The following is a 23667-nucleotide window of genomic DNA, read 5'->3' on the forward strand; positions in this document are numbered from 1 at the left end:
CCTACTTGTGATCATAAAATCAGGGCTGCTAAATCGGGAACACCTCTGCTTGCTCGTGTTGCCTTGTGTAAAAGTGGAGTTACTTTTCCTGGCGCGTGTGAATGCACCCGCGCCCTCGCCCTCAGGAGGCTCTGGTTCCAGCCAACCCGACCCGAAGACGGGAGCAGCGGCTACAGCCGCCGGGCCACCTCACTAGGCCTCACTGGGCCGCTAGGGGATTTCCGCGCGGAGGTGGGACCGCCGTGGTGAGCCCGGGGCGGGGCGGGGCGGGGGTTCCCGCGCTGAGGGTGGGCGGGCCTGGTGGTCCCCGCGGGTCCTCGCGCGACACCCGCCCCGCCCCGCGCGGGCGAGATGTGGCGCGCGGCGAGATGTGCTCGCGGCGAGGGCGCCAGACGTTGGCGTTCGCGGTCCTGGCGGTTGGTTGAGCGCCGCCTCTAAGCAGGTCGGTGGACATCAGGCTCGCTCAAAGGCCAGGCCTGTCCGGGGACCGCAGGAGAAACTGGGCAGGCCGTGAAAAGCTGAGGACTCCCACGCCAACATGGCTGACAAAGGCAAAAAGGGCAAACCCGGGCCAGCACCTGCCCCAGGGACCGCACCGGCGGCGGCGGAGCCCGCTCCTGCGGTGGCCAAGACCGAGGAAAAGAAAGAGGAGAAGCCGAAGTCGGTGCAGCCCAAGGATGAGGTGGGAACGAGGAAAGGATGTCGCCGCTACAGGTGGGAATTCAAGGACAGCAACAGAGAGTTCTGGGTTATGGGCCACGCTGAAGTCAAGATCCTGAGCTTGGTAAGTTGGGCTGGTGTCCCTGGGCAGGGGCCCAAGGACGGGAAGAGGGAAAAGGAACTTGTTCCAGGGGGCTCCAGAGGGGCTCCAGAGAGGCTGAGCTTTGGCAGTGGCTCAGGTGCCTGTCTCCCAGCAGGGCTGCCTAATAGGTTCGCTGATAATGTTCACCGGCACCACTGTGCACCCTCTCCTGACACTCATCATCACCATGGAGTTGTCCATCTTCTGCTTCTTCATCATTGTCTACACCTTTCGCCATCCAGAGATACATGCCCTTCATCCTGTGGCCAATTTCTGTAAGTGAGGGGTGGTGGGGAATGCCTGCAGCTGGTGTGCGTTCACGCACGTGTCTTAACACCTGGAAAGTGACTGAACAGAGAGATAGGCCTCACATCCCTTATTTGTGCCCTGGGCATGGGCTCAGCACCTTTGGGTGGGCCAGAGCAGGGGCAGCTAAAATTCGGTAGAAAACTCCTCCCAAAAGCCCAGCTTGAGGGCAGGGGGGCCTCTTTCTTACCTGGTAGTTAAAGGAAGAGCCTTTGTTTCCCTGAGATTTTGCTTTCCTTGGGCGCAGGAGAGGTGTAGCAACCAGCAGTCCCTTCCAACCTCTGTGCCAGATCACACCTGACTGGAAAGATCACCCTGAAGGTACCCCATCCCCAGGGTTCAAAGGAAAAAATGAGTGGTGGGGGAGGGGATAACTCAGTGGTAGATACTGCCATTATAAATAAATAAATAAATAAACAAACCTAATTACCTCCTCCCACACCTCCAAACAAATAAGAAAAAAAATGAGTAAAATAAAATGAGAATTTTTTAAAAAATCACTTCTAAAGCAGCCTCAGATCTCCACTGACTATCCCTGTGTGGGATGTTAAACCCAGAAGGATGTTCAGCCCAAAGCAGTAATCCATTGGAATGGGACTGAGCTGGGAAAGTTACCCAACCATTCCCAGACTCTGTTTCCTCATCTATAACATGAAGACAGTTAAAAATCTTGTGTGGGATTTTTCTTGAGGGGTGAAAGTAGAGTGCTTTACTCTGTGCCTGAGAACTCATGGACCTGAACCCCTTCTCATTACCTGTGTAATCACAAAGCATACCTACCTAACTTTCAACTAATCCAAGGCCCTGTACTTATTTATTGCACATTCCCAGCATGCCCCTAGAGCCCTGTGCTCACTGTTTATCTCACTTTGTGTATGAAATGGGTTCAGCATGGCCAAGTAACTTGCCCCCAGGTAACTCAGGTAGTACATGGCAGAAAAAGGATTCAAACCTGGCATAGTCAGTTGAGTCTGAGTCCTTGACTACATTCTGTCCTGCCTCCTTATTAAAGTTATTAGGGTCCAGGGATTGATAGGTCTCAGTTGGGTGGGTGAGGACTACCAGTATCAGAAGAAAGGAGAGGAGAACTGTTTAAGACTCTTGGGAAAGGAATAAGCAGAGGACAAAGTAAAGGGACAGGCAAAGGACATGTTCCCAGCCAAGGTGCTTGAGAAGATACTTTCAGTTCCAGCAAGATGAAAAATCAGTTAACCCTGAAAAATCCTCCTGCTGCACTTACCTAAAACTACTATGGGAAATGTAAAAGCTATTGCTTTAACTGAATGGCCAAACTGGCAAAAAAAAAATAAATAAATAAAAGGAGGGAAACTCTGGTGCCAAAAGTGGAAGACAGAAGCAGTGATCAAATCAGGTGCTTCTGTGTGGGTGGGAATGACCCAGAAACTTAGAATGTGAATTTTCATGCACTCTCAAGTTAGGAGATGAGGCTTTGGTCTCAAGCAAAGTGGGGATTTAGAACTGAGAACCCTGCACAAGGCCAGCACCCTGCAAAGACTGCACCCTAAGGGAAAAGACAGAACATACTTTTCTCCTACACAGAAGAACAAGAAAGCATGTTCATCTCTGCACAAGTTTTGAGTAGAGAAAAACAAAAAAGACCACCATGAGAAATAGGAACCTTGAGCCTACACTTTGTACAGATTTGGTATAAGTTTTCCCTACCTTCAGCCTAGAAACCTTCATGTAGCCTAAAAAACTGAATGCCTGAGAATTGGCATAAAAATTGATCCCAATTTGATAGTATTCTGGAGAAATCCATGGGACTCCTGACAGAAACAAATGCAAAATCATAATCAAAGCATAAAGAGATTCTCACAAGGTAGGTGCAGGGGTGTGTGTATGTTGAAGGGGAGGGGGTTGTCAAAAATGAAATCACAGTTCAGAACTGCAAAACACCTGATTCTAAAATCCTGTGACTAAAATCAGGAGCCAGCAAACATAGCAAATGGGAGGATTAGAACCCTGAGAAAATGCAATCATAGAGGAACTTCTGCAAATAATTTGAAATATACTTAAATTATAAAGACATAGATAAAGGCCCTAAGAAAAGAATAAAACATTATGAGGATAGAATAGATCTTTTCTTTTAAAGTACAAGATATAATGTCTAGAATCAAACAGATAGTCATTGAAATAAAAATGTCAATAAATGGGTTAAAGAGCATATCAGACAAAAGCTGGAGAATTAGTGAACTGAAGGATATGGGGAAGTTACCAGCATATAGTACTGAGAGAGAAAATACAAAAGAGAGAAGTTGAAACATAGAATAGGAATGAGAAAGTCCTTCATAAGCCTAATAGGTGTTCTGGAAGAAGACATTCAAGAGAAGGGGGAAGAAATATGCAAAGTGATAGTGACCGAGAACCCCCCAGATTTAATGAAAGTAGCATCACTAAAAATGGCAGAGTAGGGAACTCCAAATCTCTGTCCTTCCACTAAAGCAATGGTTAAGCTCTCAAAAACTATCAGAATCAACTTTTTCAGAACTCTGGAATCTAATTAAAAAAAAAAAAACCAAGAGAATACTTATTGAATAAAAATGCTATTGAGTTTTGGTAAGAGAAAGTTGTGGCATTTTAACTTAAACTGCCTGCTTCCCTCACTCCCCAGCTTGTCAGTGGCCAAGAAGATAACCCACATTCCTGACCACATTCCTCACTGGTGGGAGAGGGAACAATACCAACCTTGTTCCCAGAGAATTATGGTTGTGTGTTTGACCTGTCTGGTGGCTTCCTGAGGGATTGGCCAGGGACTTGGCTTTGTTGCACCTGCCTCAGAGTTTTCTCAGACAAGCAGCCTACTAGATAGCATTTGTCAAAAGCATTTAAAAGCATACGTACTAAATACAGCCACCGGGGGCAAGGTTTCCCAAGCAGTAGACAGACAAGAAGTTTGGGAAGGAAGAGGCTTGGGAAGGAGATGCATGGGGGACTAAGAGCTTTGAAAAGCTCCCACATATACCAGGGAATCTAGGAGGACTGCGCACGACCAGGGCTGGACACAGGCACAGAAAAAACCCTAAGCTTTCACCTTTGACTGACCTCTAGGCTCTGCACAAGCAGCAAATGAAAACTGAGAGTGTTGAAGGAATGCCCCAACACAGAGCCAGTCTGCAAAGACTTGTTTCCAGATATATAAGGAAACTGCCATCAAATTGCAACTGACTAGTAAGCTAATGAAAAACAGACTAAAGTGGCCACACAAGAGAAAGAATACAGTCTTTCAAAACATAGTATAGGAAAAATTATTAAATATAAACAGCTCACAACAAGCAGCAACAACAAACCCTGGGGAGTAGAAGCAGTGTGGTTTCCAGAGTAACTATGTTACAATATTCAAAATGCCCAGTTTTCAAAGAATTATAAGGCATACAAAGAAAGAAGTGTGGCCCATTCACAGAAAAAAAATATTAATAGAGACTGTTCTTGAGGAAGCCCAGATATTAGACTTACTAGATGAAGAGTTTAAATCATCTGTCTTTAAAATGCTCAAAGAACTAAAAGAAACCAGGAGAACAATTCATTAACAAATAGACAATGTCAGTAAATAGAAGTTAAAAAAGAAACCAAATAGAAATTCTGGAGCTGAAAAGTAATACCACTGAAATGAAAATTTCACTAGAGTTGTTTAACAGTAGATTTCAGCAGGCGAAGAATGAATCAGTGAACCTGAAGATTGGTTGATTGAGACCATTCAGTTTGAAGAACAGAAAGAAAAAAGAATGAAGAAAAAAATGAACAGAACCTAAGAGACCTGTGGGACACAATCAAGCATACTAACACAGGTAGAGTTCCAAAAGGAGAGGAGAGAAAGGGGCATAAAGATTATTCAGAGAAATAATGGGCAAAAAAACCCCCACATTTGGTAAAAGATATGAGACTACACATCCAAAAAGCACCAGGTAGGATGAACTCAAAGTGATCTATACTGAGACACATTATAATCAAACTGTTCAAAGACAAGGAGAAGGTCTTGAAAGCTGTAAGAGAGAAGCAACTCATCTTGTACTAGGGACCCTTTATAAGATTAACAGCCAGTTTCTCATCAGAAGCCCTGGAGTCCCAAGGGAGTGGAATGGTGTAGTTAAAGTCCTTGAAGGAAAAAAACAACTGTCAACCAAGAATTCTATCCTTTGAATTTGCTACCTGTTATGAGTTTAATTATTTACCCCTACTATATGTTGATGTCCTAACCCCCAGTACTTATGAATATGACTTTATTTGGACATAAGGTCTTTGCAGATGGTCGAGTTAAGATGAGGTTATCAGAGTGGGCCCTAATGCAAGATGACTAGTGGCTTTATAAAAAGGAGAAATTTGACACAGGGACAGACATATATAGAGGCATATATAGAGACAATTTGAAGAGAGACAGGAAGAAGATAGGAAGGCAAGACAAGCCAAGGAATGACTGAAGCTATGAGAAGCTAGAAGAGAAGCCCCAAACAGTCATTACTCAGCACCTTTAGAGGCAGCAGGGGCCTGCCAACATCTTAATTTCAGACTTCTGGCCTCCAGAACTGAAAGACAATAAATTTATGTTCTTCTGAGCTACCCAAGTGGCAATCCCAAGAAATGAATACAGTATCCTTCAAATTTGAAATTATCCTCCAAAATGTACCTTTCAAAAATAAAGGAGAAATTAAGATATGCCCATATAAATAAAAGTTGAGGGAATTTGTTGCTAGTACACCTGCCCTACAAGAAGTACTCAAGGGAGTCCTCCAGGCTTAAGTGAGAGGACACTAGACAGTATCTTGAAGCATAAAAGAAGTAACACTAGTAAAGGTAAGTACATAGGCAAATATAAAAGCTAGTATTAATGTATTTTTGGCTTGTAACTCCTTTTTCTTCTCTGATATGATTTGAAGGGGAAATGCATAAAACAATTGTTGTAAATCTATGTTAATGGGCCACAGTGTATGAAGATATAATGTGCTACAATAATAATGAGTTTTTGTGTACTATTGAAGCTAAGCTGATATCAATTCAAACTAGATTGTTGTAAATTTAAGATTAATTGTAACCCCGAGGTAACACTAAGAAATTAACTAAAATATATAGAGAAAGGAAGGGGGAGGGTATAGCTCAAGCAGTAGAGTACATGCTTTGCGTGTACGGTCCTGGATTCAATCCTCAGTACCTCCTCTAAAAATAAATAAATCTATCTCCCCCAACCAAAAAAAAAAAAATTAAAAAATATACAGAAAGGAAATGAGGGGGGAATAAATTGGTATATTATAAAAAATTAAATGCAAAAAAGGCAGCAATGGAGATACTGAGGAACCAAACGATATGACACATAAAAAATAAATAGCAAATGACAAATAAGTCCTTATCAGTAATTATTTTAAATTATACATGGATTAAACTCTCCAACTAACTAAAAGGCAAAGTTTATCAGAATGGATTAAAAAAAAAATAGTCCATGATCCTACTATATTAGGATCACAAGAGAGTCACTTTACATCCAAAGATACAAATAGGTTGAAAGTGAAAGTATAAAAAGATACTCTATGCAAATAGTAACCTAAAAAGAACCTAGTCTAATCAATATTAGACTTAATTAAAGACATGAATTCTCAAAGAAGGACCAAGAAGATTAAATAAAAATAAAACTACACCTAGACATGTCATAGAGGCACAGCTGATCATAGAGGCACAGCTGATCATCAGAGACAAAGGAAAACTTAAAATCAAACCAATGGAAAAGACAATTTACCTTAAAAAAGAAAGCTCAAACTGTTAGACTAAATTCATATTTTTCATCAACAATAAAAGTTGCCAGAAAACAATGGAATAGTTTCTTTGAAGGGCTGAAGTGAAAAGAGTGAAAGACTCTACTAGACAAAGAAAGTAAGATTTCCTTTCATTGACCGTCACTGAAGGAACTACTGAAAGACTTAAGGAAGAGGGAAATTAAACCCAAAAGAAATGTTTGCAATGTAAAAAAGGAACAGTAAGCAAAGGACCTAGTACCTTTGTAGATTGACTTAACATTAAGACAGAGGTTGCTTGGTTTTTAAAAAACTATTAGTAGCTTATCTGGGGAGAGAACACTAAAACAATGTGGAACTAGAACAGTAGCAGCACAGTAACATGGAAGACCACAGTGGTAGTATCCGATGATAATTAAAAGTCCTTGATTCAGGGGGCATTTGGTAATCCTATTAGCATTACTGTATTAAAACATAGCGGGAGGGTATAGCTCAAGTGGTAGAGAGCATGCTTAGCATGCACAAAGTCCTGAGTTCAACCTGCACTACCTCCTCTAAACATAAATAAATAAATAAACCTATTTACCTCCCTCCTCAAAAAAACAAACAAACAAAAAATATATATATGTGTATATTAAAACATAATACTATTTTGCTAACAAATAGAATTCCAGGAGATATAACATCAAACCTATTGAGGAGAAAGGGTGAAAAGAGAATAAAAGAATTGACTCGACAGAAGGGAAATATAAAAGGAATCTGTGATTTATGTTAAATAGAAAAAAATGGTAGACATAAATCCAAATATATCATAAATTATGACAAATACAAATGGACTATATTCTTGATTTAAAAGACAAAGGACTCTAAAAATACTTTTTTTTTAATCCAGCAATGTACTAAATTACAGGGCATGTGGAGAAAGGTTATAAGAGATGGAAAAATTAAGAACTAACTAAAAGAAAGCCAGCATAACTTTACTACCAGATTAAACAAATTTTGTGTTTTAAAAAATAAATATATAAAGAGGCTCACTACATGTAACAATTCTGAACTTGTATGCACCTACCAGTATAGCCCCCAAAATATAAAAGACAAAAATGGACTTAACTACAAAGAAGAATTGACAAATAGGAACCATAGTGGAAGATTTTAACATACATCCCTCAGTAATTGATGGCTTGATCCACTGACACATATAAAACATATAAAAACCTACACCCAAGAATAAAAGGCTATGTATTCTTTTCAAAGAACACTTGGAACAATTATAAATTAAAACTAACCTCAATGAAACCACAAAGCACATAGAAACAAATAACAAAGAACTAATATAATACAGACTGCATTCTCTAACTTCAATGCAATATAATTAGAAATCAGTCAGTAAAAATTTATATCTTTATGTATTTGTAAGGAAATTAATGTTTTCCCCCAAACATAGGGGGTTGATTTAATTATATGTCATATTTGCAAATACTGTGTGTAGGATGCAGCTAAACAATTCAAGTTCAAACCTGTATAATTAGATGAAAAGAATGAAAATTAACAATTCAAATATGTATCTCAAGAAGATACCAAACAAAACCAAAAAGATGGAATTAAGAAGTCAATGTCAAATGTAAGAGCTAAAATTAATGAAATAGGAAACAAGATCCATAGTGAGGACGAATAAAACCAAAATCTAATTCTTTAAAAAGACTACTAGGGGAGAGTATAGCTCCAGTGGTAGAGTGCATGCTTAGCATGCATGAGGTCCTAGGTTCAATCCTCAGTACTTCCTCTAAAAATAAATAAATAAATAAACCTAATTACCTCCCACCAAAAAAAAATTTTTTTTTTAATTTTTAAAGACTAACAAAGGAGATAAGCCTCAAGAAAAAAGAGAACAAAGAAAAATATTAGAATAAAGAAGAGATTTTAAAGATCACAAGGAAAATATGAATTTTTATGTCAATAAACTGGAATGTAACAGTTAATCTAGAAAAATATATGAGGTACAAAAATTGACTCAAAAAGAAGTAGAAAAACAGGTTATAAAATAATTCACCCATTTTTCATCTGGCACTTGTTTCATTTTTTACATTTAAATCTTTTGATTTATTTGGAGTCATTTTTGTATATGGTGTGAACCATGGCTCCAGCTTTATATCCTGATGGCTCTCCAGCTATTCTACCCTATCATTCAATTTATTCATTTATTGAATAGTACATCTTTTCCCCAGATTTGAAATGGCATTTTTGTTAAATGCTAAAATTTCATATGCAGGGTTCATTTCTAGGCCTCATATTCAGTTCCATTGGTCTGCCCCTTTTTGCTCTTCAAAAAAAAGGGGGGTGCTTTATAATATGTTGTACCATCTGAAAAGGCTTTGATCCTAAAACCAGACATGAGTTGGCCAACAAGCACATGAAAAGATGCTCAATATCACTAATTATTAGAGAGATGCAAATCAAAACTACAGTGAGGTATCACCTTACACCAGTCAGAATGGCTATATCAAAAAGTCTGCAAATAATAAATGCTGGAGAGGGTGTGGAAGAAAGGGAACCCTCCTTCACTGTTGGTGGAGAATGTAAACTGGTGCAGCCACTATGGAGAACAGTATGCAGATTTCCTTAAAAAACTAAAAATAGAGTTACCGCATGATCCAGCAGTCCCACTCCTAGGCATATATCTGGAGAAAACTCCAATTCGAAAGGTACATGCACCCCAATGTTCATAGCAGCACTATTTACAATAGCCAAGACAGAAGCAATGTAAATGTCCATTAACAGATGACTGGATAAAGAAGTTGTGTGTGTGTGTATGTGTGTATACATGCACACATATACACAGTGTTATATTACTCAGCCACTAAAAAAGAATAAAATACTGCCATTTGCAGCAACATGGATGGACCTAGAGATTATCATACTAAGTGAAGTAGGTCAGACAGAGAAAGACAAATACCATATATCAATTATATGTGGAATCTAAAAAAATAACACAAATGAACTTATTTACAAAACAGAAGTAGACTCACAGACATAGAAAAACAAACTTACGGTTACCAAAGGGGAAAGATATGGGAAAGGATAAATTAGGAGTTTGGGATTAATATATATAAAAAAGATAACCAATAAGGGCCTACTGTATAGCACAGGGAACTATATTCAGTATCTTGTAATAGCCTATAATGGAAAAGAATCTGAAAAAGAACATACACACACACACACACACACACATAACTGATTCACTTTGTGGTACACCTGAAACTAACATAACATTGTAAATCAACTATACTTCAATAAAAAAAATTTTTTTAAACCTTATTAGGAAAAAAACAGACATGATAAAGAAAGTAAACTATAGGCCTATATTATTTGAATATAGACATAAAAATTCTAAGTAAAATATTAGCAAACTAAATCAAGTAATATATAAGCAAAGAGTACCTCATTATCAAGCAGAGCATCTTCCAAGAATGTAAAGGGGTTTAGTCTCAAAATCCTGTTAACATAATTCACCATCTTTTATTTAAAGGAGAAAACCATTTAATCATCTCATAAGCTGCAGAAAAACTATTTAGTAACAGTCAATACTAATTTTCAGAAAACTCTTTGCAAACAGGGAGAAAAGGGAACTTCCTTAACTTAATGAAAGATAACTACCCAAACCTAAAATAACATTGCATTTCGTGGTAAAACGTTAGAGGCATTTCCCTGAAGATGCCTACTGTTCCCACTTCTGTTCAGCATTGTGCTGGCCATCTTAGTACAAAGTGACAAGAAAATAAGTATGTGGACTGGGAAGGAGGAACTAGTGTTACTCACTGGTAATATGATTCTCTACACCGAAAATCCAAGAGAACATACAGTCAAATTATTAGATTGAGTTCCACAAGGTTATGAGAAACAGAAACAAGTGTTCCTGAATACTAGCCACAAATAATGAGAAAATGTGGCTTTTGAAAGAAACCATTTAAAACAGCAAGGTGTCTGAGAATAAACCTGTTCAAAGATTGTAAAACTTTACATAGGATGACATTTTGTCAATGGACATAAAAGAAAAATCTAAGTGGAGAAATATACCACATTAAAGATGTGAAGTTACTATCATAAAGATGGCCATTTCATTCCAAAGTAATCTATACATTAAATAAAATTTCAACCTAACAGAGGTTGTTTGTGGAACTCTGCAAGGTGATTCTAAAATTCTTATGGAGGAATAAAAGGAACTACAAGGATGGACTCACCCAATGAGATACCAGAATTACTATAAAGCTTTGGTACTAGCCCAGGGATTGACAAAAGGACTAATGGAATTGTAATGGACTGAATGTTTGTGTACTCCCAAAATTCATGTGTTGAAATCCCAGCCCCCAGTGTGGCTGTACTTGCAGATGGGCCCTCCAAAGTAGTAATTAAGATTAAATGAGGCCATTTGACACAACATTGTAAAGTGATTATAAATCAATAAAAAATGTATAAAAAAAAGATTAAATGAGGCCAATCAACAGATGACTGGATAAAGAAGTTATGGTATATTTATACAATGGAATACTACTCAGCCATAAAAAATCCCATATGCAGCAACATGGATGGACCTGGAGATTGTCATTCTAAGTGAAGTGAGCCAGAAAGAGAAAGAAAAATACCATATGATATCACTTATATTTGGAATCTTAAAAAGACAAAAGTACTTATTTACAAAATAGAAACACACTCACAGACATAGAAGACAAATTTATGGTTACCGGGGGGAAAAGGGGAGGGAAGGGATAAATTGGGAGTTTGAGACTTGCATATGCTAACTTCTATATATAAAATAAACAGCAAGTTTATACGGTAGAGCACAGGGAACCATATTCAATCTTGCAGTAACCTATAGTGAAAAGGAATATGAAAATGAATGTCTATGTATATGTATGCACTATCATGCTGTCCGCCAGAAACTGACACAACATTGTAAACTGACTATGCTTCAATTAAAAAAAAATTAAATGAGGCCGTAAAGGTGGGGCCCTGCTTTAATAGGATTAGTGTCCCTATAAGAAAGGACAAGAGAGGTCTGTCTCTCCCTCTACCTCCTCCCCACCCCCACCTTGCCCATCATGGAAAGGCCATGTGAGGCAATGGTGAGAAGGCAGCCATCTGCAAACCAGGAAGAGTCCTCACCAGAAACTGAATTTGATGGCACTCTGATCATAGACTTCAGGTCTCCAGAACTATGGGAAAATAAATGTCTGTTGTTTAAGCCACCCAGTCTGTGGCATTTTGTTATGGCAGCCTGAGCAAACCAATACAGGAATAAAAAAGAAAACTCAGAAATAGATACATACTTATGACAACTTGACATATGATAGAGGTGGCATAACACAGCTGAAGGGAATATTTAATAAATGTTCTTGGGACTATGAGAAAGAGAAGGAGAAACTGTGTATACCATTAAAACTAAACTTTATAACAGAAAACATCATAAACAAAAATTTTTATACAAGCCAGTAGAAAAATGGGGTAAGAGGTAGGTACAGGCAGGAAATCCAAATGCCTAAAACGTGTTTTTTAAAACACTTCATTTTTAAAACCAGCAACCTGAAAGTTAAAACAACAAGGTCCTATTTCGACTCACCAGATGGGCAAAAATAAATCAGCCTGGTCATCCTGGACCTTGGCAGGTACATGGGAAACCAGAGCCCCTATACGTACGTGGCTGGTGGGAGTGGACGCTGGCCCAAGCACTTTAGAGAGACCTGGGCAATACTTCGATGAGGAAAGATGCGCACGGTAGGCTCAGACAAGAGTGTTAACTGTGGGCACAGTTGGCAATAATAATTTTCTAAACAGTAAAAACACTCCAGTGCCTCTAGTTTCGTTTCTTCATGCAGTAGAATACATCAGCTAAAGTTAATGATTTCAATCTCTATTTCTGAAAATGGGTAAATCTCAAAAACTTGGTTAAGTTTTAAAAATTTAAAAAACACATGCTATAAGATACATCTTTTATTTACATTTTTGAAACATAAAATATTGTATATTGTGAGTGAATATACAATATGGAGGAAAATACTAATACACACTTAGGAAAGCTACCCATTGACTTGGAACACATGTAGGAGGCGGGAAAGGGGATGGAAAAAAGTGTTTTTTTGTTTTTGGGTTTTTTTTTTTTTTTTTGACTTTTTTATTGAGAGTCCTCAGGCAAATATTGCAAGATGTTAACATCTGTTTAATCTCAGTGATTCATGGCTGATGGAGGTAGGGGTGAGGATGGGACGGCCTATTATTTTCTATATGTTTGAAATGTATTAAAATTCAAAACATTAAAAAGGAAAAGAGAAGGCCTGAGACAAAGTGACCAGAGAAGGACAACCTGCAGAAAGTGGCATCAGAGAAACCAAGGGGAAAGGTGGGCATTGTCCAACGCTGCAGGGTCGGCTGCTGCCCACAGGATTGAGAGGATGTACAAGCTCTGGGCCAGCATCACCCCTGGAATGATGGGGAGGAAGCCGGCTTACTGTGGCCATGGTTTGGCCAACTCTGAGTTAAGTTTGGCTGTGCCAGGGAGCAACGGTGGGTGGTACTCGAGGGAAGGCAGCGTGAGAGACAGCCCTTTTGCCCAGTCTGAGAACATCTGGACCTTACCAAGGGAAACAGATCTGGAGCAAGGGCAAGACTGAGGTCTCAAGGGATGGGAAGGAGGGTTGATGATGAAAGAAGTAGTGAGGCCTTGCAAAGCCAGGGGTCGGGGGGGGGTGTTGTCTAACAAGTAAGGTGGGGGAACAGGGAGGGCTAGGGGTAAAGAAGCAGCTGCTAGGCTCCCAATGTTGGACCAGAGTCCAACAGAGCTCCTGCCAGCAACACAGCCCACCCCGGATTCAGAAAGAAGTGCTGGCCCTGAGAGTATAAAGAGGCTGTGAAGTGGTACCCAAGAGGGACGTCAGTAAGTTGGATAGTTACTTAAGTGAGCACTGGGAGGGGGAAACAACATAGCCACTAAATGTGTGGTTTCACAGATAAGATGGTAGCCAGGGTGGCCCCTAAAGGCAGTTAAGCATCTTGGGCTTTGTTTCTCAACTCAGTCCAGCTGGGGGCGGTCAGAGGCATGTCCGCTTAGCCCAGTAAATATTCATCTTCCTGTACATGTTTCTAAAATCAGGCAGAATTTTGAAAACCACTCCCTTTGGAGGAAGCTAGGCCAGGTCCGGTGTTGGCGGGGCCTCGGCTCCTTTTCATGCTGGCTTATCTCTCCCACGCTTTCAGGACCTTCTCAACGACCTGTTTGCCTGCGGCTTCCTTGGGTGGGCCGTGTACTTTGCTGTGACAAGTCGGCAAACCATGCCACTGCACTACGTTATTGCTGTGGTGAGTCTTTCACATTGGGCTGTTAATTTGTTCAGAAATCACCACTTTTGGAGAATGGTTAGCCTCCTCTGTTTTAAGGAAAAGGATCCCAAGATCCAAGCAAAGTTTAAAAGTAAAGTTGGTCAGTGTTTCCAGTGGAGAGGCCATTCGAATGGATACGATGTCTAGGGAGCCAGCCCAGCCAATGGCTTCCTCATCGAAGGGGAGGGGAGGAGCAAACACAGAGCCGCTCTGGGTCTGGGAGCTTGAGGGGACAGCGGAAGAGGTTAAACAGCACCCATGGACGAGTCAGAGCCGGGAAGGAACTAAGACAGCTTTGGAATGAAAAGCAACAGTTTCGAGGGTTCTTTTGTTTTCCAGGTCCTTATTGGTGTGGCTGGACTTTTTGCTTTAATCGATGTATGTCTTCAAAGAAAACACTTCAAAGGCAAGAAGGTCAGAAGGAATGTGCTGATTCCTCCAGGAAAGGAAAAAGAGGGTGAAAAGGCAAAGGAAGGGGGAAAACCAGGGGAAGGAGACAAGGGGAAGGATAAAGGAGCAGCCCCAGCAGCCCCAGCAGCCAAGGGAGGCAAGAAGTGAGGCCGGGTCCCCGCAATCGGAAACGGCAGTGTATTTTACAACAAAACAGATTTCCACTGTATAACTTGTCTTCTCTCTAGAATGATCTTCTTTTCCATTTTAACAACCACCTTTGCCTGGAAGAGAAATTTCTCCTTAAATGGATTGTAAAGCTTAAAGTTGATGTAAACGTTATTTTGTTCATTCAACAAAAGTAACCACAAGTTTTGGTGCAGAGGGTGAGGCTGGAGCTGGGCCTCTGAAGGTGCCCACAGGCATGGACGGTTTGGGGAACCAGAAGCGTGGGTGACACCAGTTGTCAACGCTGACCAGCCAAAGGGGCTGGAGGAAAAGGAGAGACTGGAAAACAAAAGGATGCATTTTGTTCTCATCGATGTTTTTGTTTCACTTTTTAAAAAAGCATCCAGGTAGCCACCGTGAGAGAAATAAGGCCATTGGCCTTCCTTACTCTTACCCTGCAGTTTAGTGTTGGTCCTCATTTGAAGGGCACTTGGGCGGGATCATGTTGTCAGGGCTTGAGGTCTCCAAGAGCCGGAGTCAGGCTGGGCACAGGAGGAACTGATGGGACAGCTCCCTCACAGATAGCCAGCCAGCCTTCGACCTGCAGGGTCTCCAGGGAGACCCTGACCCTGAGCTAATCTCAGGTGGGCCCTAGAGCCACAGTTCTCACATGCAGGTCTCAGTCAGGGCCCCACTCTCACTGGACAGTCCTGCCATCCCGGCAGGAGAAGGGTCATCCTCATGAGAGGAAAGCGAGGTTCCAAACAAATGCATAAGGAGCTGGGATGAGGTCTGTGTGTGTGTGGCGGGATGGGGGCCGGTGGGTCAAATGGGGAGACCCCATCCCAGCCAGGGACAATGTGAGAGACAGGCTGGCAGGGTCTGCTGGGCCTTGGGAGCCATGATAACAACTTGGGCCTTTGTCCTAAGTGCCATTGGGATTCCTTGAAGGTGCAGGGGCTGCTTAGAAAGGGAGAAGATCACACACTTGACTGCTGCTGAGAAGGGAGTGCTGCTGGAAGGAGGCTGCTGCCTGTCATTCAGGTGGGAAGGTGGGCAGCTGGGGCAGCATCTGGTGAAACTTGGGATGGCCATGCCCTGCTGCTGGTCTCAGCCACAGCACCTCTACCCTTAAGGCCCACTACTCCCTTTGCAGCACCCACACTGCCCCCTTCAGGCCAGTCAGAGTGAGGCAACCCTACTGAAAGTGGGAGCAACTAGAGGGAGTTACATCATAGGGAAAGACTCAAAAATGCACATTCTTCTGCTCTGTGGTCTAGAATTCCTCTCCTAGGTATTCAGACCAAGAGGAATTATGTACTAGAATGTTCTTAACAGCCAAAAAGCTAGAAAAGGCCAAATACTTAAAAGGTGATAAACTGCTACATTCATAAAATGGAATACTACTCAGCAATAAAAAATAAGCTACTGATACAACACAATGATGGATAATGACAAAAATAAAAGATTCATATGACGAATAGAAGATTCGTATGATGAATCTCACATCATATTGAGTGAAAGATGCCAGACACAAAAGGACATACCATATGATTCCATTTCTATGCAATTCAAGAACAGGGAAAGACAGGCATATCACTCTTCAGGGTCTCTGCACAAAGATGAAATTGAAGCAAAAGCACTGGAACAGAACAGCTAAAACCTCCGGAGGTGGTTCTTGCTCTCTTGGTGTCATAACATTACCAGAAAATCCAGACTGAGCAAAAAAGTATAAGACGTTCAAAGTCAATGTGAAAAGAACCTGAATTTTCAGTATTTGAAAACATAACTAAAACATGACTGAAGTGCCTGGAAGGAAATGAAGATGGCAGAGAATGCTGAGCTCCTCCATGAACATATCTACGTGTGCAGCAGCTCTCGTGGAAAACAAGCTGGAGACTGGCAGAAAGACTCTTATACAACCAAGGCTGTAAAGAAAGTTCCACACAGAGTCGGGTAGAAAGGGAAGAGAAGCAATCAGGTCAAGACCTGCACCCCTGGGAGGGGACACAGAAGAGGAGGGGGATTACACAGGTTCAGATATCCTCCCTGCAGAGTGAGCAGTTCAAACCACATACTGGGCACCCAGCCCTGGGCTCTGACACCAGGAGGACGAGTTCCCTTACCTGGTTAAAAAACTACTGGGACTAACAAGAGGACTGTAAGAAACCTAGGCTCCACTTGTGAAGAGTGCACACATGCATGCTTACTCCTCCTGGGACCAAGGCCAAGGCCGAGGAAGCAGACTGGAACTTCCCAGGGCTCTAGCCAGTTTCCCACCACTGCTCCTGCGTGTGCCTTGGCCCATGTCAAGTGCCCACTCTGGCCCCTCATTCTTCAATACTCTTCCCCTCTGGGGAGAAGGTGCCAATGCTGGGAGGAGGGAGATTACACACTTAGAGGGAACATGAACTTCAGGTTTTCTGCTCTAGAATCCTGGGCCCCTCCCTCGCCCCCGATAAGGTGGTATCAGCCACTGGGCATAAGAGGAAACCTAGCTCACACCAGGCTCTCCAGCCCCATCTCCCACCAGGGAGACAGCTGACAGCATACCCTGGGGGAAGACATGACCCGTGCTCATTTCAAATCCAGCTCTCCTACCAAAGCCACTGGGCACACACAGACTGCACAGGGACACTCCCACAACAGGACAGACCCCCCCCCAAGACCAGGATAGGTAAACGTTTCACCTAATTTCATAGAGACAGAAAATGAAGCAAAATGAGAGACAGATAAATTTGTTTCAAATGAAAGCATAAATTAAAAAAAAACTGAAAAAAATGTAACATAATATACCAGATAAAGAGTTCAAAGTATTTGTAATAAAAATGCTAACTGAACTAGGGGAAAGAACAGATGAACAGAGAATTTTAACAAGACCATCAAAAAAAAAAAACACAAATAACAAATGTTGGCAAGGATGTGGAGAAAAGGGAACCCTTATACACTGTTGGTGGAAACGTAAATTGGTGTAGTCACTATGGAAAACAGTATGGAGATTCATGAAAAATCAATAAATAGAACTATCATATGATCCAGCAATTCCACTCCTGGGTACACATCTGAAGACAACAAGAACGCTAATTTAAAAAGATACATGCACCTCAGTGTTCACAGCACCATTATTTACAATAGCCAAGATAATGGAAGCAACCTAAGTGTCCATCAACAGATAAATGGATAAAGAAGATGTGGAATATATACAATGGAGTATTACTCAGCCATAAAAAAGAATGAAATGGTGCCATTTGCAACAACATAGTTGGTCCTGGAGGGTATTGTGCTTAATGAAATAAGTCAGATGCAGACAGACAAGTACTAGATGTTATCACTTATCTGTGGAGTCTAAAAAATAAAATGAATAAATATCACAAAACAGAAACAGACTCACAGATATAGAAAACAATTGGTGGGAAGTGGTAAGGGGCAAGATAGGGGTAGAGGATTAAGAGGTATGAACTACCATGAGTAAAATAATTAAGCTACAAGAACATATTGTACAGCACAAGGAATATAGACAATATTTTCTAATAACTTTAAATGGGGTATAAACTATAAAAATACCATCACTTGTACACCTGAAACTATTATAATATTGTAAATCAACTATACCTCAAGGCAAAAAAAAAAAAAACAGAAAACATAGTGAAAGAAATGGAAACAGTGGTGGCCTCAGGAGGTGGAGGATAGGAATTATTACAAAGGGGAAGGAAGGAACTTGGGGGATTATGAGGAAATTTTACATCTTCACTGGGGGAACTGGTTATACAGGTGTATACACTGATCAAAACATCCAACTGTATACTGTGTGTCTCATCACAGGTAAATTTTATCTAAAAGCGTAATATAAATATGACTGTGCTCAGAACCCAGTGGAAAAGGGTGGGCCTTGCTAAACTACTTTGGCCACTCCGCTCAACCCCTGGGGGCAGCTCTCTGAAGCAGGCAGTTTCTCCACACATGAGAAGAAAAGTCATGAAGTGAAGCTGACCATGACTGCAGGCAGCCAGTTGTCATGCTGAGAAGGGGACCCCAGGTCAGGCATGTGGTCACCACAGACTGCAGGAAGATGCCCCTTCAGAGCAAAACTACACCAGGTATGCATCTGCCAGGAACAGCCTGGGAATGGGCAAATCACCTACAGATCCTGAAAAACCCTAACTAGTACGCTCAGAATAAAGATGGATGCTGGGTCCTTAAAGCATGAGAGAGACTGTAGAAAGGGCAATAAGCTAACAATAGTTCTTTGGTGGGTGGGGGAACTATGACAGATTTTAAAATTTAACAGAAGGGTTCAATAAAATGGAAAAATAGTGATCAGGAAAATAAAGTCGAAGAAATCTCCCACGAAGTACAGCAAAAAGGCAAGAAGACTATTTTAGAAGAAATAAGAAAGACAGGCTAAATCCAAGAGGTTCAACAACCATCTCAAAAGGACCCCAGAAGGCAAGAACAGAGAGGGAAGAAAACAACCAGATACAATAGGAAAGCATTCGGTTATAGAAAAGCTAGCCTTCTGATGGAAAGGGGCCACCTAGTGGTGAGCAGGTTTACTGGAAAAGGATCCTCACCACCTTATCTTGGGGATAAGAAGAGAAAAATCTGAAAGTTTTCAGAGGGAGAGAAACAGCACAAAGATGTTCCTGAAAAGAAGACAAAACCAAAGATCAAAAGTCACCCTGGATATTAGAAAGTTTGGAGGGAACTAGCAATTAAGTGGGAAGGCAAATAAAAGACTTTTTTTTTGCAGGTAATGACACCAAAATTACCACTGAGAAACACTTGCTAAAAAAGAATAAAAGTAAGAAAAAACATAATGCAGCAAAAATATTTTAATTCTAAGAGGAATTCTTTTTGTCAAATCATGTATTTGGCTATAAAAAAGAGGAAAAAATGAAAAAAGAATTGCACCTTAGCCTTAGACATATCAACCTGAAATTTTTAAGATAAAATACACATATAATTTACCTTAGTGACATTTAGTACATTCACAGTTTTGAGCAACCGTCACCAATGTCTAGTTTCAGAACATTTTCATCACTCCAAAAGGAAGCTCTGTACCATTCCTTCCTTCCCCCAGCCCCTGCAACCAGTAACCTCCTTTCTGTGTCTATGGATTTGACTACTTTGGGTATTTCCTATAAATGGAGGCATACAATATGTGGCCTTTTGTGTCTGGCCTCTTTCACTTAGCATGTTTTCACGTTTTGCCCATGTTTGGTATGTATCAGTACTTTGTCACGTCTTTAAAAAGGATATTTAAAATTTTTATTGAGGCAAAATTAACATAATATAAATTAACCATTCTAAAGTAAATAATTCAGTGACATTTGATACATTTACATACTTGGCATATGAAGAGCCAGACAAATCTCAGTATCTCATGAGGGAAAAGATGATAATCCCCAAAATAAGATAAATGTTAGGATGATTAGACAAAGACTTGAAAGAGAATAATATAGCCACACTCTAAGAATAAATGAAAAGATAGAAAGTCTTAGAGGAGAAGTAGAAGATATTAAAAATCAAGTGGGAATGTTAGAACTGATAACTGATAATACAAAACTCACTGGATAGGCTTAATAGCAGAATGGAGAAGAAAGAAGAGTTAGTGAACTTGAAGAAAGAGGAATAGAAATTATCCAATCTCAATAAAAGGGGTTAAAAAAAATAAAAAAATGAACAGAGTTTCAGGGACTTCAGAGACAATTCCAAAAGGTCTACCATTTGTAGCAATGGATTTCTAGATGGAGAGGAGAAAGAGTGTGGTACAAAAAAAATGAAAAAATGATGGTTGACAACTTCCCCAAATTGGCAAAAGACAAATATTTACAGATTCAAGAAATTCAGTAAATTCCAAACAGAATAAATTTTTTAAGAATTCATGCTCAGATGCATAATTAAATTTCTGAAACCTAAGATAAAAAAAAATCTTGAAAGCAGCCAGAGGAAAACGATGCATTACTTACAGGGAAACAATGATTGAGGATTTCTTATTAGAAGCCATGGAACCCAGAAGGAAGTGGCACATTTTTCAAGTGCTGAAAGAAATGAACTGTCAACCCAGAATTCTATATCCAGTGAAGATACCTTTCATCAATGAAGGCAAAATAAAGACATTCTCAAAAGGAGGGAAACTGAGAGAAAGCATTGCCAGCAGACCTGCTCTGAAAGAACTGCCACAGGAAGTTCTTCAGACAGAAGGGAAATGATACCAGAAATAGTAAATACCTGGGCAAACAGAATATTCTTGTCTTTGAGTTCTTTAAAATGTGCTTGATTCTTGAAAGTAAAAATCATAACATTATCTGATGGGACTTCCAAACTATGTTGATGTAATATGTATGAGCTATTACATAAAGCCCTAGGGGAGGATAAAAGAACGAATATGGTGGTCAAGTTTCTACATTGTATTTGAAGTGGTAAAATATTTATTCTATTAGACTGTGAAAAGTTTAGCAAATATATTGTAATCCCTATAGAAAACACTAAAAAAAAAAAAAACTGTACAAAGAGAGTTTAAAAGAAACCTCAACAGGTTAAGTTATAATGGAATACTAAAACAAATTTAAATAATCCCAAATGAGGCAGAAGATGAGAAATGAGAATAAAAAACAGAAGGAACAAACAAACCAAAAAAAAAATCTAAATACAAATATATAAATAATTACATTAAGTGTAAGTGGTCTAAATACACCAGTCAAAATACATAAATTGCCAGATGAATTAAAAAAACCTCAACTATATGCCATCTGCAGGGAGCCCACCTTAAATATAATGCTACAGATAGATGAAAAGTAAAACAGTGGGAAAAGATATTCCATGCAAATGCCAATCAAAAGAAAACTGGAGTGGCAATATTAATATCAGACAAAGTATAAAGCAAAGAAAATCACGAGAGATAAAAGGGGCACTATATATAATGACAAAAGAGTCAATTCACCCAATGAAGATATAATAATACTGAATATTTCTAACAACAGAGCTTCAAAATGTATAAAACAAAAACTGACTGAACTGAAAAGAAAAATGGACAAATCCACAACTGCAGTTGTAGATGTCAGCTCTTCTCTCTCAGAAATTGATGGAACAGGTACACAGAAGATCATCAAGGACACAGAAGAACTAAACACCACCACCAATCAACTGGATCTAACTGACATTTATAGAACACTTCACTCAAGAAATAACTTCCTTTTCAAGTGCACACAAAGAATTCACCAAGATGGACCATATCCTGAATCATAAAACAAACCTCAATAAATTTAAAAGAACTGAAATCACATAAAGTATGTTCTTTGACTATAATAGAATTAAACTGGAAATTAGTAACATAAAGATAATTGGAAAATCTCCAAATGTTTAGAAGTTAAATAACACACTGCCAAATAATCTGTGAGGTAAAGTCTCAAGAGAAATTAGAAAATATGTTGAAGTGAACAAAAATGAAAACACAATATATTAAAACTTGTGAGATGAAACTAAGGTAGTACTTAGAGATTTATAGCATTAAATACTTATATGAGAAAAGTATAAACAAGACATGCCAGATAAATGATAACAAAAAGAAAGTAGGGGTGGTGAACTTAACATTAAATGAAACAGAATTCAAAGCTAAAAGCATTCACTAGGAAAAAGAAAAATGTTTTATTAGATAATAGCTAATAAAAAATTACTATATGCCAGACACTGTTCTAGGATATTTTTATACATTAACACATTTAATCCTTACAATAACCATATGACTTAAGTAATATCATAGCCTCATTTTGTGGATGGAGAAACTGAGGACAGAGAAGTTAAGAAAGTGGTAGAATCAGGGTTTAAACCCAAGACTTATGCTCTTTACTACACTCTAATGAACAAAATATATAACATTTATCCATCTAACATCATATCTTCAAACAAAAAGCTCAAAAACTATGAGAAATGCGAGGACTGAGTAATAAATCCAAAACCTTACTGAACAGCTTTAATACCTGTTTTAATAAGTCAATATATCAAGTGAAGATCAGTATACAGAAGGTTTAAATTACATAATTAACAAGATATATAATACATACATAGATAAATTTTGTATCCAACAAATAAGAAAATATTCAGTCTTTTTAAACACATAGAACATACACAGAAATTGACTATTTATTAGGACACAAATCTCAACAAATTCCAAAAAGCAGAACATCCAGAACTCTCTGAATAAAATACATAAAATTAGAAACTAACCACAAAAGTATAGTCCAAAATACTCTTCTAAATTATTCTTGGATTAAGGAGGAACATAAAACTGAAACAACAAGCTAATTAGAAATGGAAACAAACTAGAGCAATATTTGAGGGGTGTGCTGAAATGGTCCTCACAGAAAACTTTATAGCTTTAAATGCCTTCCTTAGGAAACAAGAAAGACTTAAATAAAGGATAACACACACAAAAAATGAAGTAAAACAAAAACTAGAGGTCAATTATATTTATGAAAATCACAGCCAAAATTCCAAATAAAACACTAAGAAAATGAATCCAGAGGTTTATCAAAAGAGCAAAACACCATGACCATGAAAGGCACATCCACAGATATAAGGATGGAGAGCATCAGGGACCCTGCTACTGTCATTCCCTACATTTACAGATCCAAAGAGAAGAACAGCAGGTTCTAAAAGAGAAAATCTGTATGGCAAAAATGCAAAGTAAAAGACAAATGACAAGAAAAAATATAACTCACATTGCAGGATTAATTTCCTGAATATTTACATTCTTGTATATCAGTTTTTAAAAACCAACCATTAGTAAAGAAAATATGCAAAGGATGTGAAAAGTCAGTTCTCGAAAAGGAGATGCAAATGCCTCTTACACAGGGGAAAAAAACAAGCTTGATCCACTCATAACTAGAGAAATGC

General features: G+C 39.4%; 1 protein-coding gene across 1 annotated transcript; it reads left to right on the plus strand.

Annotated features, from left to right (window-relative positions):
- The first annotated feature begins 254 nt into the window (after positions 1–254).
- CMTM2 (CKLF like MARVEL transmembrane domain containing 2) lies at positions 255–16361 on the plus strand. The gene is given in 5 exon segments (XM_006180676.3): positions 255–784; positions 918–1031; positions 1033–1077; positions 14092–14193; positions 14554–16361. Coding segments are annotated over 5 exon segments (726 nt in total). The 5' UTR covers positions 255–538; the 3' UTR covers positions 14773–16361.
- Positions 16362–23667: the final 7306 nt, after the last annotated feature.

This window comes from Camelus ferus, chromosome 9 (assembly GCF_009834535.1).
Source record: "Camelus ferus isolate YT-003-E chromosome 9, BCGSAC_Cfer_1.0, whole genome shotgun sequence".
Taxonomy (NCBI): domain Eukaryota; kingdom Metazoa; phylum Chordata; class Mammalia; order Artiodactyla; family Camelidae; genus Camelus; species Camelus ferus.